Source organism: Apostichopus japonicus, chromosome 14 (assembly GCF_037975245.1).
Source record: "Apostichopus japonicus isolate 1M-3 chromosome 14, ASM3797524v1, whole genome shotgun sequence".
NCBI classification, from domain to species: domain Eukaryota; kingdom Metazoa; phylum Echinodermata; class Holothuroidea; order Aspidochirotida; family Stichopodidae; genus Apostichopus; species Apostichopus japonicus.
Genome location: NC_092574.1, coordinates 24,916,670 through 24,931,093, shown reverse-complemented (window position 1 = coordinate 24,931,093; position 14,424 = coordinate 24,916,670). Strand labels below are relative to the sequence as shown.

General features: G+C 37.8%; 1 protein-coding gene across 3 annotated transcripts in view; it reads left to right on the top strand.

The window, feature by feature from the left end:
- The window catches only part of LOC139979447 (RCC1 and BTB domain-containing protein 2-like), a 31,470-nt gene extending 26,460 nt beyond the window's left edge, over positions 1–5,010 (top strand). For all 3 annotated transcript variants that reach the window (XM_071990242.1, XM_071990241.1, XM_071990243.1), the window contains exons 11-14: positions 987–1,040; positions 1,468–1,571; positions 2,304–2,434; positions 2,846–5,010. In XM_071990242.1, the coding sequence (XP_071846343.1) occupies positions 987–1,040; positions 1,468–1,571; positions 2,304–2,434; positions 2,846–2,989 (433 nt within the window). In that variant the 3' untranslated portion in view covers positions 2,990–5,010. The remainder of the gene's footprint in view (positions 1–986; positions 1,041–1,467; positions 1,572–2,303; positions 2,435–2,845) is intronic.
- The last annotated feature ends 9,414 nt before the right edge of the window (positions 5,011–14,424 follow it).

Sequence of the window (14,424 nt, the reverse complement as noted above, 5' to 3'; positions counted from 1 at the left end):
TCCAAATGAGAAATGAGTATGCTTTGCTTAATTCCATAGTTAACTTTTGAACAATACCATTGGTAAGGCAGATGTGTATTGAGGTATGTAAGCTTTACTCACCATTATAATTGGTTGACCAAAACAACGTGGCATATTGGACAAAAGACAGTTGAAGTGATGGGGCAAGTTTGTCAGTGGCAAGGCATGCGTCTTATAATTGCCTCACAGACTTCAGTCATATATGGTGAATGTTTTGGAGAAGCTGCCAATGTACGTCCTGATGACCAAGAAGTCATCCTTGAAGCTATTGAACAGCTACCAAGATAGGTTTTAGTAGGTACCCTGACACATACACCAAGAGGCAAGTCCACGGTGCAGGGTTCTAACCTTTCAAAGGAAGAAGTTTGTTGAATGCATGGACACCTCTGACCAAACTCCAAGATGCTATTCTGGTGGAAGATGGTTTTGATAGTGTTTGAAGGAGTAAATGTGTCAATTAATCAAATCAAGGTTAATGATGCTGAAGTATATGGTTTGTTGGTATGCAACTTTGATGGGATCATTCCTTCTAAAAGCTATAGGAGAGCCTGTCAGAGAGAAGCGAATTGATTATAACAAAGAGAAGAGAAACCAACTGTCGATATGTTTTATTATTATCTTCTGAACTGCACCCACTTCCCTAAAAACACTCCCAAAGGTGTCAATACTTCAGATAACCTTTCCAGGCCTTAAATAATAGCTTTAGTGTACTACTTTGAACTAAAAGGAGGTGACCTGAGGAATGCAAGCCCTAGCCTATTGTTCTAATTTGAGCCAATAGGACCTGACCTGTGGAATGCAAGCCTCAGCCTAGTGTACTAATATCAACCAATATTTTGGTAGAAACTTTCAATATATACAGATTATTGCTTTATGCTCCGCCCTTTGATAAATCTTGGATATGCTACAGAAATATACATTTAGCTCTTTGTTATTTATATATAACATATTTTTCTTCTGTTTAGGAGTGAGTATTTCCGGAGGATGTTCCAGAACGACTGGGTAGAGAAAGAGAAAGAGTAAGTTCTATTTGAAGAATTAATTTCGAAATGAGAAGAGTGGCAATCTTAAAAAAAAGGGTAAAATTCGACTGTGCAGTTGCGGTCCCCGTTCAGTGATAATCTTAATAAAATTTGATAAGATGTTTTAAAAATTATCAAATATAATATAAAGTTCATTTGTGAACACTCTTATTGAATTTGTTTTAAATTATATAACGGAACATCGCTTGCGAATTATTTCCAAGTTATAAATTGAGGACTGCATAAAGGTTGCTGCCATCCATTTCTGCATAAAGTGTCGGCGATCAGTTTCTGCACTGCTTACTTCAATTATTGGGTAACAGGTCCATATCAAATTTCATAATGATATTATCCTTTTCTCAGATCGTTACAATTGTACACCCTGCATTGCCAAATTTGATTAACAATTGTTATCTTTTGGCAGAGGTATAACTATCCAAGGCTTCACCTATGATGGTTTCAATACTTACATAGAGTATGTGTACACTGGGACAATAACAAACAAACTCTCATTCGATGTTGCTGTAGGTAAGTGCGTTACCTCATTTTGTTTGTTGTAATAGTTTCTCACATGATGTGTGAATAAACAATTACAAAAGAGGCGTCCTGTTGAGAAGGAAGGACATCATTCATACTGTTAAAATGTATGTAGTTAAATTATTGTTCTGCTTGATGATAGGGGGTCAGAAGGGGGTCAAGTTGATTACTTTCTCAAGCCCTTGGTCAATTATGGGGCCTGCGTATAACTTTGGGATGAAGATGATGTGTTCTCATTTTCATTTTGACGAAAATAATAAAGACCTCAAAGGAGGCAGATCGACATGATTGCATCCCTGGGCCCAGCCTAGCTCTCATAACAAAGCGTTAGTGTTTGTTCTCTAATGATCAATAACATTCTTTAGGTTGCTTATTTTTATCAATATCGATTTGAGTATTTCTATTTCTTGGAGATTGAAGCCAAACATTAGTGTTGTTTTTGATTGATGACAAACTTTTGTGATGTTACTAACTGTTGTCAAGAGAATCAGTTTACACACTATGTTCCAAAATAGGATTTACATATTAAATCAGAATTCACTTTGCTGTATAAACTGTAAGCAAGATGCATGGGATGAATATGAATAATTAATTGATATTTGAACCAGGAGATAAGTGTCGTTCTGCAGTGATCTCATATCATTTACACATTGCTTGTTGCTGATTATTATGATAGGTGTATTAAACTCAAAACCTTTGTGTTGTCTTCATCATTGATTACAGATCTCCTTCAGATTGCTGAGTGTTATCAAGAGATGAAATTAAAGGGACTATGTGAGGAACTTCTGAAGGATAAACTACAAATCACCAACTGCGTTTATCTCTATCAAATAGCGACACAATTTCAGGCAGAGGTGAGCAACATGAAGCAGATGAATTCCTTAAGTTTTAAAGACGTATGTTAACTGGTAGATGCAGTTGCAATGTGCTCGGGTATTTTGAAGCATTAAAATTAGCATAGTTAGTAATAAAAAAAGAGAGAGAGACTGAAACAATAAACCTAGTTGATGAATGATTTAGTTTCATATTATTCCCGATGCCACGGTAGATGGGCTTGACTTACATGTTCTGACAACTGACCACGGCAAAAGTACAGAACTAGTGTAAATAAGTGAATACATAATTTTCATAGAGCGAAGGTATCCTACATAAAAACGGTGACAGTGTTATCAATGAAAACCTTATCAGCTCAAACTAATTGAAATTGATAATTTGCAAGCCAAGGATATATCCCAAGCATGAAATGCTATTATCTCTATCTACAGTTACTGAGAGTCGAGTGCGCTAAATTTGGTGCCCATCACATGACGGCTTTTATCGCCAGTGACTACTTCAAACAAATGACTGATCTCAAGATCATCAAAGACTTCCTGGTTGCAACTGGCCAATACGGAGCATTCAAGTATTGAAAATGGTGCATTACTGCTGCAAGAAGAGGCGATTTGATTCTCCAGTCAGACAACAGGGGAAAATACTACCATAGACATTACATAGCACAGCTGCTTAGAATTACATATACACCACCTAGCACACACACAGAAAATACTCCTCCAATTAATGGTATGCTTGCCATCATGAAACGAACATCATATTTGCTTTTGTTTTAGTTTCATATAAGGCTAACATATTTCAAAGAACCTATCTTTAAAATAAAACGGTAGGCTATCAATCTAGGATGAACAATTTCTGGGCTAGAACCAAAACTAGTCAACCAAAAACCTGAATTCAGACCTTTAGAAATTTCAAAAACAACTTAGTACGTATTTTGTAAGTTTAGACAAAAATCGTGACTGAAGTCACAGTGTTAGATATGTGCATGAGGGGTGTAATTTTGATTTAAATGTTGAACTTTAGATTAGAAAGGGTGATTTGTTCAATTTATTTGATAGAGTATTAATCTTCCATACTTGTTTTCTAAAAATGAGAAAAACAAATATCATAAATCTGGTCAAGCATTTGAAAGCAAGAAAGTTTAGTTCCCAGAATATTACTGTGATATTTGTAAAACCATTCAATGTAAAAAAAAAATATAATCTTTACACCTAAAGCTTCCGTTACAAAAAGAGGAAGGGGAAAGGTAAATTAGGTGGGTAGTCAGCATTGTATAATTTTTGTGAGGGCCAGAATATCTGTCCAAGCTGAATGGAATTTCAAACCACATTGAATCCTAGGTGCCCATGCATACCAAATGTTTGTCTTGTAAATATATTGGTTCAGATGTTACAGCCCTACAAATCTGTTGCACATATTTTGCCTGTATACTGCGTATTACAGCCTTGCGTTACTGACTGAAAATATTGACGTATTTCTGTAGGTCGCAAATACTCTTACGAAACAAAATAAGGGTGAATTATAATCTAGTGTGTCAAACGTTGCAGTGAACCACATACAGCCTAACAAGCCGAGCCCCTTGTCAAATCTTCGAATTAGGTTGACTTCAAGCACGCAAATATTTGGATCATTAACTTAATACGAGTTTCTTATTATCTCTGAATTAAAATGATAGACCTTTAACATGTTCCCTACCAGCAATTAAGCCAAAGACAGGTCAATTTTGCCTTAAATTATCACAACTTACATTCTGATATCCTATCCGTTCGATGGCTGCCTTACTCTCTCCCCGCACGTACGTGACTTCAAATCATTACAAGCATGTAAACAACGTACGTTCTAATACATCACATGGGTGATGAAACTTGATCAGCTGTTTAGTGATTGGTTAAATAGCCTTTCGCACGGGTCTATACAAATTATGGAGTTTCGTTTTAGCTTATTTAAGAACATGGAAAACATAGAACTACGAAGTAGGCGCGTAATGGAAGAGACTGCAGGGTCAGATATACGGACGCCATTAGACTTAGTCCAAGTCATTCACTCGCTAATTATTCCGGAAACAAAGTCATAAAAAGAAGTAACTTCAATAACAAGTAACATTTTCGGTACAATTTATAAAGATTCAAGATCTTTCTGTGCCAATATATCCACCTGTAATAACATGGAAAAATCCATACCTGGCATCCCATCCTCTCCCTCCCCCTTGTTGTGGTGAAAAATTGCATGCTACTTCAAGCTCTCACTGAGAATTTTGTAAATACCAAGATTTAATCAACAAGAGAAGGGATTTGAACATATCATCAATATTGTAATTCGCATTGAACTTTATCTATTTTCAATAAACCAAGGTGTGTTGAACTGTAAACGCCTTGCTATTTTCTAGCTGTCCCGGCCGTACCTTTTTGGTCAGGTTCTATGATATCACACGTTTGTTTCATGTCAGTCATTTTTGGACCAAACATGTAAACTTCAAGTTAGGTTTGCTCTGTATTGAAAACGGTGTGCCAGTATGAATTGAATGAAGTATTCCTCTGGACACTTAGATCTATTTTTCTCTTTCATCAGTCAAAATAAATAATCACTTGAACTACCCTTAGCTTGTTTTTTATGTTTGTTTGTTTTCTTTGGCTTTCCTGTTTTAGTTTCCTTTTCTCGAGTTTATCGGAAGACAAACTCTAGATTATGCTCTAGCTAGTTTATAGCTGTATAAACCTAGATTATCTATTAAACGTGGCAATGAGAAAACCATGGCTTCGAAGTAACTTGTTTTGCTTGAAAGAAGTTTTATCTGTGACGAACAAGCTGGTTTATGCATATCGATCCATATTCAAGCACCCTGATTATCCATGTTTATCAGTGTATAAACCCTGAAATATATATTCCGGTGGCTGAAGTTGGTTGCTTAACTATTTTTTTTTCTTTCTTTTTTGGCTTTGTTATATTGTATATTCAGTTGGTTAGGCTAGGCTTCATGTTGAGAATGCTATTCCGGCTAGGAGTAGTTATTTTTTTACAGGAAGGATGTTATTGGTTTCGATGTTAACCGTAACCTTTGCATACAAGCAGGGGCGTCATTCCGATTTGAAACGTGTGTGGGGGGGGGGGGACGTAATCTATTCGAGTATTCCGGCCGTAAGTACTATCTAAGCGGAGCGCCACCATCGGTTGGCGCGCAGCGTACCAAGAAAATTTCAGATTTCAATACCTGCCAGATCGCTGGAGATGGCACTTGCCAGGCTGGATAGCAGCCATCTAGTTGCGTGATTTCGGGTGAAAATTACAAATTCGTCACTCAGGAAATCTGCAATAAAGTCCATGCGACCTTCATTTTTGGTGGATTATTTCTTTTATTAGTGATTCCAATTGACATGAACATTAGAACCCAGTGCAAGTTGACAAATGATGTGGCGAACCGGAACCCCAGCCCCATTTTGCCCTATGCTTTAGGATAGAATACCCCTACAACTAACAATCTGTGAATAAATTTTATCGTCAGACCTAGAATAGGTCCCATGTGAGTGGTGGCTAAAGTGATGAAGGTATCCAAATAAATCAGTGGTTGTTCGTTGGAGTCCTCACGCAAGTTACCTCGGTTGCTATGTGGATCTGCATCTGGTAATCGGGTGAATCATCGGAGCGTACTATGTAACCACCGTGTACCCAGGAACGTAGCTAAGGCCTGATGATTGAGCGGGGGGGGGGGTGTAGAAAAATTTTGGTTATATTTTTCGGGCAAGTCGTTACAACCCCCCCCCCCTCAAATCAAATTGGCTCCTACGCCTATGACGGTAGTTCTTTTAGGCATTTTTTAATTGGAGTATTCAAAATCATACGAAGTTTTGTACGGTGCAGTATAAGAATCGCGAGATACAATTTCTCAGTGTGGCAACGAAAACGTGGTAAATATGACAGATTAAAGGTAAATTTTGACAGACATTTTTTCAATTTTTACGTCATGCACAATCACAGGAATAAATAAATATGCCTAGATAAACTTTAGTGCGACAGTCGGAATTCCGACTGTCGCACTCCAATTTTCCAAATATCGTCAGTTTGACCAAGTTTGGGGTCAGACACTCCCACATCCCCTCTAGCGACGTCCCTGCGTGTACCCAGTGTTCTAACTGTGGAGTAAACTCCGGTATCACTCAACAACAAGGTAACACGGGATGCGCTGCCACGGAATATGCCCCCTATTTCATTTCCCCAATATTAGGGAACGGACACCGTCTTTGAAACACCATCTACAACTAAACAACCACTATGTTCAAGCTTTGGCTCTACTTATGAAGTGCTGTCTCTTATGATAATGACGGAGCGCACTAGTTTTCAACTGGAATCGCCCGAAGATGCGGCGTCTGTAATCCGAGGAATCAACGAACTTCTCTGCTAACTCCTCAGGCTTCAACTGGGCTAGACGTTCGCGGTGAATATAGCACACCATCACATGGTTCAGCCTCTGTTGAGTCATGGTGCTCCGTAGCCATGTCTTCAAACGCCTCAAAGCACTAAAAGATCTCTCGGCTTCCGTCGAACTGGCGGAGGAGACGAGGAGCAACCACAAGAGAGCTTCGACTTCACCAAACATAGCCCGTACCGCTGGATTCATCAACTTGAATATTTGTTTATACCCTTCAACCGACAACAACTGGAACTGGCCTCGAAAGAAAGGCAGAATAAGCTTAAGATTGCCGGAGAGCTCAGGGTACCAACTCACGAGATCTGGGTGGAATTCTCCATTCAGCATCATTGAGTGATATTCGATGATATGAATCCTGAGATGTGTAAGTCCTAACCAAATAGAGACGCGACATTACCCTTTTTCCAAATGTGTGGGGGGACATTTGATATTGTTTCCCCACCCATCGAAATGTGGGGGGGGGGGAGGTGACGTGTCCCCCCGTGGATTGACGCCCATGCCCTGACATTACAGGAGCAAATCTTAAGATCAGCTATGGCCATGAAATATCAATACGAGTCGAAATGTGAAATACATTCTCTGCATGTAGTTGTAATTACGACGAAAAACAGAATTGAGATGGAAAGTCCACAAATACAAAAACGCAAAAAACAAAGAATATTATTATTATTATTGAGGGATCTGAGGTGGCTAAAACCTCCAAAACTGAGTATACTTGGGAGTATATATGGTTGGCAGTTTGAACTTTCTTGCCATGTGAAGGGACGTGCACCGAGGAAGGAGGAGAACAAGATGGGTAAGACCGTTGATTAGAATCTGTTAATAAGGGCGACACCAGAGATTAGCGTTACTATCGATTTATTAACCAAGGAAACACAGCCTCTGAAATATGTGAAATAAAATATACATGAGAACAGGATTAGAAACATGTAAAACTATATAACATGATATTAGTGCTCGTAATAAATATCTGAACACAGATACATGTTTATGTCCAACAGTTTGAAGAATTAGTCACTTTCATAACTTAACTTATTTGTCCATCCCCCCCCCCCAGAAAAAAATGAGAGTTAAATATTGGGAATACCAAGATGCATGGACACTAGATTACCAACTTTATATCCATTAACAAGGGTTTGACAACTAATATATGAAATAGCACTATATCGGACTATATATCATGAACCATCACCACATGAAATATCAATAGCATCAACATTGAACACGATGTGAGTACGAATACCAAAGCAAATATCAAAGTGAGCAACAAAATAAGTCTTTCCCATGTTACAACTGAAAGTAACATGAATGACAATACTACGGTAATATGCCACACCAATAATAATAATTACATGGACCACCATTCAATTCATGGGACATACTTTGTACTATTTACCCATGTTCAATAATTACAACAAGACATTAACTATCATTGAGGAAACACTACATATTATTTTTTAATATCAAGCAGTAGTGGTACAAGAAGATTTTAATGAACCTTACATATTTTATTCAGTAATATACACATATAGTTTTAGGTTAAAGAATGACAACATGTAATCAAGGAAATCAACTGTGTCCACATCTGCCACACTCATCACCAGGTAATAAATTGAAGACAATAGTTGGGATCTTGATTCTCAACCACTTATGATACATAACCAGCCTATGTACTCACCAACCCAAATAGACCATTGCAGCAGCTGATCCTGTACCTGGGATGGACAGTGGCCTGCATTACCAAGTGTAATGACACCGAAACTATACCAAACAAGTATGCACACAAACAATATACTAATACCAATCCACCTGCAATTGGCAGGCAGGAACCTCAGACATATAGGTTACACATAACAGTATAACATGAAACATTGTAAAAGTAGCCTACATGTTCTTCTTCAGAGTTAACTTCCAAAACAAACTATACATCAGAATAAATCAAACTGGAAACAACATTAATTATCAGTAAATCTTCAACTACTTCATCACAACTCTACTAGTACCGCCATATACTATATATGCATGGGATTATGTGGTAGGTATATGCATTGTAACTAATTCTTTGTTCGCTAAATAACAAGTATAAGTATCACTAAGCAACATGGTGGCCATTCACTGAACATGAACCCAATTAACAAATGTCTCATGATTTTCCTAACACACATAACATAAGATTAGGCACATACATAGAATGACAGTTTACAATCATCACCGATTATTTTTAGGAACTGAGAATTAATACAATGTGACAGAATGATGCAATAATTTTACGTAATGACAGTTAACGCTAGGTCAACTTACACGAATTCAGCACAGATTGTGATATGCAACTAGTGTAAGTGTTACGTTAACAATGAAATTCGTTAACAATGAAATACGTTAACAATGAAATACGTTAACAATGAAAAACAAAAGAATAACAATGAAATAACAAACAAAAAACGTTAACAATGAAATTCAGGTCGTGTTTTAGAAATGCAATTAATTCTGACTATATATCACTGTCTTGCTTTAAAGTGGCCATTACACGAAAATGTCCTATATTTTTGGGATCCATCAAAGAATGTTCTCTAGAACATGTATCAACCAATCTGCCAGTTTAAAACTTGATTTTTCAAGTCGAAAATTGAGAATGAATTTACCCTTTTCGGCGTTTGAAACTTTGTTAACTCGAAAATTTTCCGATTCGCATGACGTCATGTGACGTCACGTTTTGAACACATTTGTTGTCGCTGCTTTACGATCCTCCGAGCATACCATTCACGTACACAGTAGACAAGTACACATACCACTAGTAGTTACTAAACAAAACACCGATCACAAGTGCGATATCAAATCAAAATTTCCTGTGAAATGGCGGATCCATAACCAATTGCGGCAACCGAAGTTCAAAGTGATAATGGTTCTTCACAAGGCAGTGAATTTGGGCTATAATTAGAGTGCCCTTTCTCATATTCGAAGCAGAGAGTGAAGGCGATGATCATTCCAATATTGAACCGAACGCTGAGGGTGGAGCGGAGGTGTTAGAACGGTATCAGTTCGAGCCTGTTAAACGAGCCGAAATTGAAGCCCCACAACATATCGAAGAAGAAATCGGTTCGAAACCATTGCAAGGAACATACAACGTGGTAAGAATTTATTAACGAAGCATTTAAAACAAAATCGAGTCCATTTTGTGCATGTGTTGTTGGAATTCGCGGAACACCCTAAACCGTATTGTGCGTTGTGTTACGGTAACTTACAACCCATATGTAGAGTGTGTAGTACTACTAGTAGGGTTGGTTGCATACTGAAAGTGTGGCTCGGGGATGTAAGTTGCATTATGCAGCCATGCTAGGTAGGCATATGTGTTATTTCATACTCATGATTACTTGGCTAGTACTTTGGCCTGGAGTTTTGCAAATCAATTTTCTGAAACAAAAGAATGTTTCATGATACATGGAAGGTGTAAAATCACAACAAATGTAACCATAACTGTACATTGTATGCCTGCCTGTTATTGTGGACATCATGGGCCAACATTAATACATTTTGAACTTTCATAATTTTTTTCCCAGGCAGTACAGATACATAGCCTACGGTCAACAGGTTCAATGATACTTGGGGTTCCTAGCAAGACACGTCAGGGTTGTGCTACCATCATGTGCAGTCCAAAGGATCAGAAGTGATTTTCCAGCCAATGGTCATTACACTGGATTCAAGTTGCCAGGAGAAAACTCATTGTATAGGAAGCCTTGGTTGAGAGTTTTCCTCCAGAAACACCTTTTCTAAACTACGATTGTGTTGGATTATCAATCCGTCAGGGTTCCCTCAGTGTTGATATATTGAAATTCAAGACTTTTAATTCAGGATGAAAAGGTTATTTTCCAGACCCAACATCAACAATGAAAGAAAAGGCATGTTTTGATGCATTTGGACACAAGTATTGGCGTGACCGTGATGTCACATAATATGTGCATAAGGGAACGGGCATTGACCTTTTTTGGGGCATTTACCTCCCAGACGTTTGATTCGTACCTTTAATCTGGAAGCCAAAATATCCATATCACCAATGATATTTGACAGAAAAGTCATAATAAAGACCAATGGAGGCAGCAGAACTCTTGAATGTTTAGACTTTGTTTCTTCAGCAGCAGTTGGTTTGTTTTGTAGTCTTTCTTCAAAAACTCAGCAGTGCACCCTGTTAATGGTCTTCGATTGTTTTAATGCGTGTGATGCTGTGTTTCACATTGCCCATCAGTGTTGTACGTGTCGTCGTGCTTGTGTAACATTTTTGCATGTGAGTTACTTCGTGCAGTGTTTCTTGGTTTAAATTACCCTTTATTGTATTTGTCACAACAACGATTGATAGCGATGGACATGCAACTGCTTTGCAGGCTTAAAGCAAAAAAATTCATGTATGTTGTTTTCTTTTAACCTCCTTTGATGTCACAAATTACATTAGTGTAATTTAAGAATGATAATGTTTATGGAAAGTACAGTTTTACTTTTATGTCATATAATACAATGATTGTTGTTAATGTTAGTTCAGATTGTCCAGAATGACTGTCTAGAACTGATATTGAATAAATTTTGTTCAATGATTTAACACTTGAACTATGTTGTGTGAATTTTTGGCTTTGTGACTTTAAAATAAATCGCTTTGAGATTTAATTAAACACCCTTTGGAATAAAATCTTTTTACCTACCTATTTTGACCCATCCCCATTACCCCCACTCCCTCCACAACATAAAAAATGGTTTTCCTGGAATAGGAATAAGAAATTATTGCTATAACTAACTGATCCAGCATATTCCAGAAATAAATTGGGGCACTGAGATTTGTTCACAAGAAGATGCAACCCATCGCTTCTGAAGCTAACCTCATAGCTTATTAGTATACAATAGAGCAATGAAGGGGGTGTTAATTTAGATGATACAGTAAAATCTCTTCGTCTATTGCGACTTCAGTGTAGTAACGCATAGTACTACTATTGCTCGGCGCGCTACCTCCTAAGGATCGCCTCTCGCCCCATTGGAGGTTTCCTGTTCCCCGATCTGGTCTTCAGAGTAGTTTTTTTTGTGGATTACTTGACAGAAGAATGACTCTTCTATGTCGAACCGTTAAAGTCCATTTGTTTTATTTCATAACAAAAAGGAGGGATCGTAGTATGCTTCCGTGAAGTGTTCGCTTCATTCGGAGCTGCATACTGGCTAGGCCCAGTGAAATCGGCGCTGGTGTTGTGCACTAACTTGGTCATAATCGCCGTGTTTTTTTCGTCCTTCAGCCATGGATGAAGGCTAATTGCATGGGTAATGATATTTATGCAGCCTCCAACAACACAATGGACCGGCATTTCTCTCGGATAGTTTACAACAGTTGTAAAACAAACTTGAAATTTCTAACGATATAGCGTAATACAGTGGTTGTTCTCTCAGTGTAAATGTGCGTGTATGTGGAACGGTATGATCGTCGCGCATCCGATACATGCCTGGGCTTTGCACGTGTGTTCCTAACATGACGTCATCATTGTCTTGTTGTGAAATCGCATTCTCAGATATCTATTTTTGGTTGCGAATATTAAAACGTTAATTACTAATTAGTCCTTGAGGTTTTCAAGGTGTTGAGGATAGTTTTGAACATAGATTTTCTTATAGATTTAGAGGAAGTTACTCTCGATGAGTTGGATTTTTCGTGTCATGGCCTCTTTAACTCATACAAAATCATCATTTACACTTACCAAACCTTTAATCCTTTATATTCTACTCGTTATCATTCAAAACGTAATAATTGATCATCAAATTCTGTTCGCGTTTCTCAACTCATCAGCATGTTTGGTCGGACAACCACACTAACACGTGCATTGAGGTAAATGAATCTGGAGGATTCATGTCAATTGGGTGCGCGCGTACCATACATGGAGGGTCATGTGATGTGTTCCAGGGTGGTACCAAACTGATATTTCTCTATAGCAGTTCGAGAACAATGTTAGTGACTTCGTGAAAGATTTGCACCAAGACGGATCGGACATGGGAACTAACGGCGTAAGAAGGTACTGGTACTTCAGGCCTACGAAATAGTTATAATATGCTAACGTTCAACCTTATTCTCTTGAATGAAGGCAGGTCTTCTACATAATAGATCTTACTTATTAATACAGCTCCAGAGGCAAGCTTTGTCTCATATGGCCTAACGTTATTACTACTTGCTATAAGTGAATGTAGAAATGGGAAATGTGGGGAAATGTTTAGTTCAGTGCAACCACGGAATTCTCCATGGAACAGAGCCTAATGCTGCTCGACGGGAATATAGCTATCACGTTAGGCTACAGGCACGGTTATTGCTAAGTAACGGGTGTCGTCTGCTGCTCTAAGCACGAATACACATTTACGTACTAGTTGGGTGAAATCATCATGCGTAATGGGGAGAGTAATATATTAGTACCACCCTGGAACACATCACATGACCCTCCATGCATGGTACGCGCGTACGCGCGTATTTACTGTGTGATAGTTTCTCCAGATTCATTTACCTCGATGAACACGTGTTGGCTGGAATGCACTGCTCTACGTGCCTTCCTATTCGGCTCAGTGATTCGATTCACATCACTTTGTGAAACTTGACAAAAACCTTATTATTTAACATGTATATATAACTATCATAACTATAATCAAATGACGAGACTTCGCATTAACCAGGAGAATATTGAGTTTCAGTAAATATTTCGTCTATACCGCCACTATACGTTAACTGCGGTACAATACTAACGGGCAGGGTCAAGAGAGTGTCAATCAATTTTTCAATAGTGATACCCCCTGAGCATGCCAAGAACACTGGTCCGCATCAAGAAGTAGTACTAAACCATGCATATTCATTAAACATGTATTAAAGGTAAATATAGTATCTAGATTGGCGTATGTTGTCTTTCTTTAACCAAAATGCTAAGGAAAATGTTTTCAATCATATCATTCTACCACATATGATCCATGCAGTGCGGCCTGTCTGGTATTCCACTTTATATTTCAAAAAGACAAAGAAAGAATGATGAAGTTTCTTAAATACACATCAGCTATATTTAAGTTAGATTAAAATATTCTGTTAGAAACATTAAATGCTGCTGTAAGAAATGAGTTTAAAAGAAAGGCTTATAAGATTAACAGTGAACAGAATTACCCTTTGTGTACTGTACTAAAAACTATCATGCACAGACCAAACAAAAATCAATGAAATGCCCTTGGTCTGGGAGTGTCCTGGACTCGGACCTGGTGGTTTTTGAACTCATACTCCCATTGCACACAATTGGCGTTAAAAGAAATAAATGAATATTCCGACTTTATTCCGACTATTCAGACCTGGACACAGCCCTGAATGAAGGTTTCACGTACCACTCTTTCAATTTTTTTTTTGCATGTGTGTGATAAAATATGCATAGTGGTACATATGCAGGTATTTGTAACTGTCAATTTTTTTTATAAGATTAGACAATATTGCTATTTTTTTCATTAGTAGATAAATATCTTACAATATTGATCTGAAGTAATTGTTAGATATTTTTATAGCATCCTTTATGGTCTTCAATCATAGTTATTACAAATGTATGTTACAAAAAT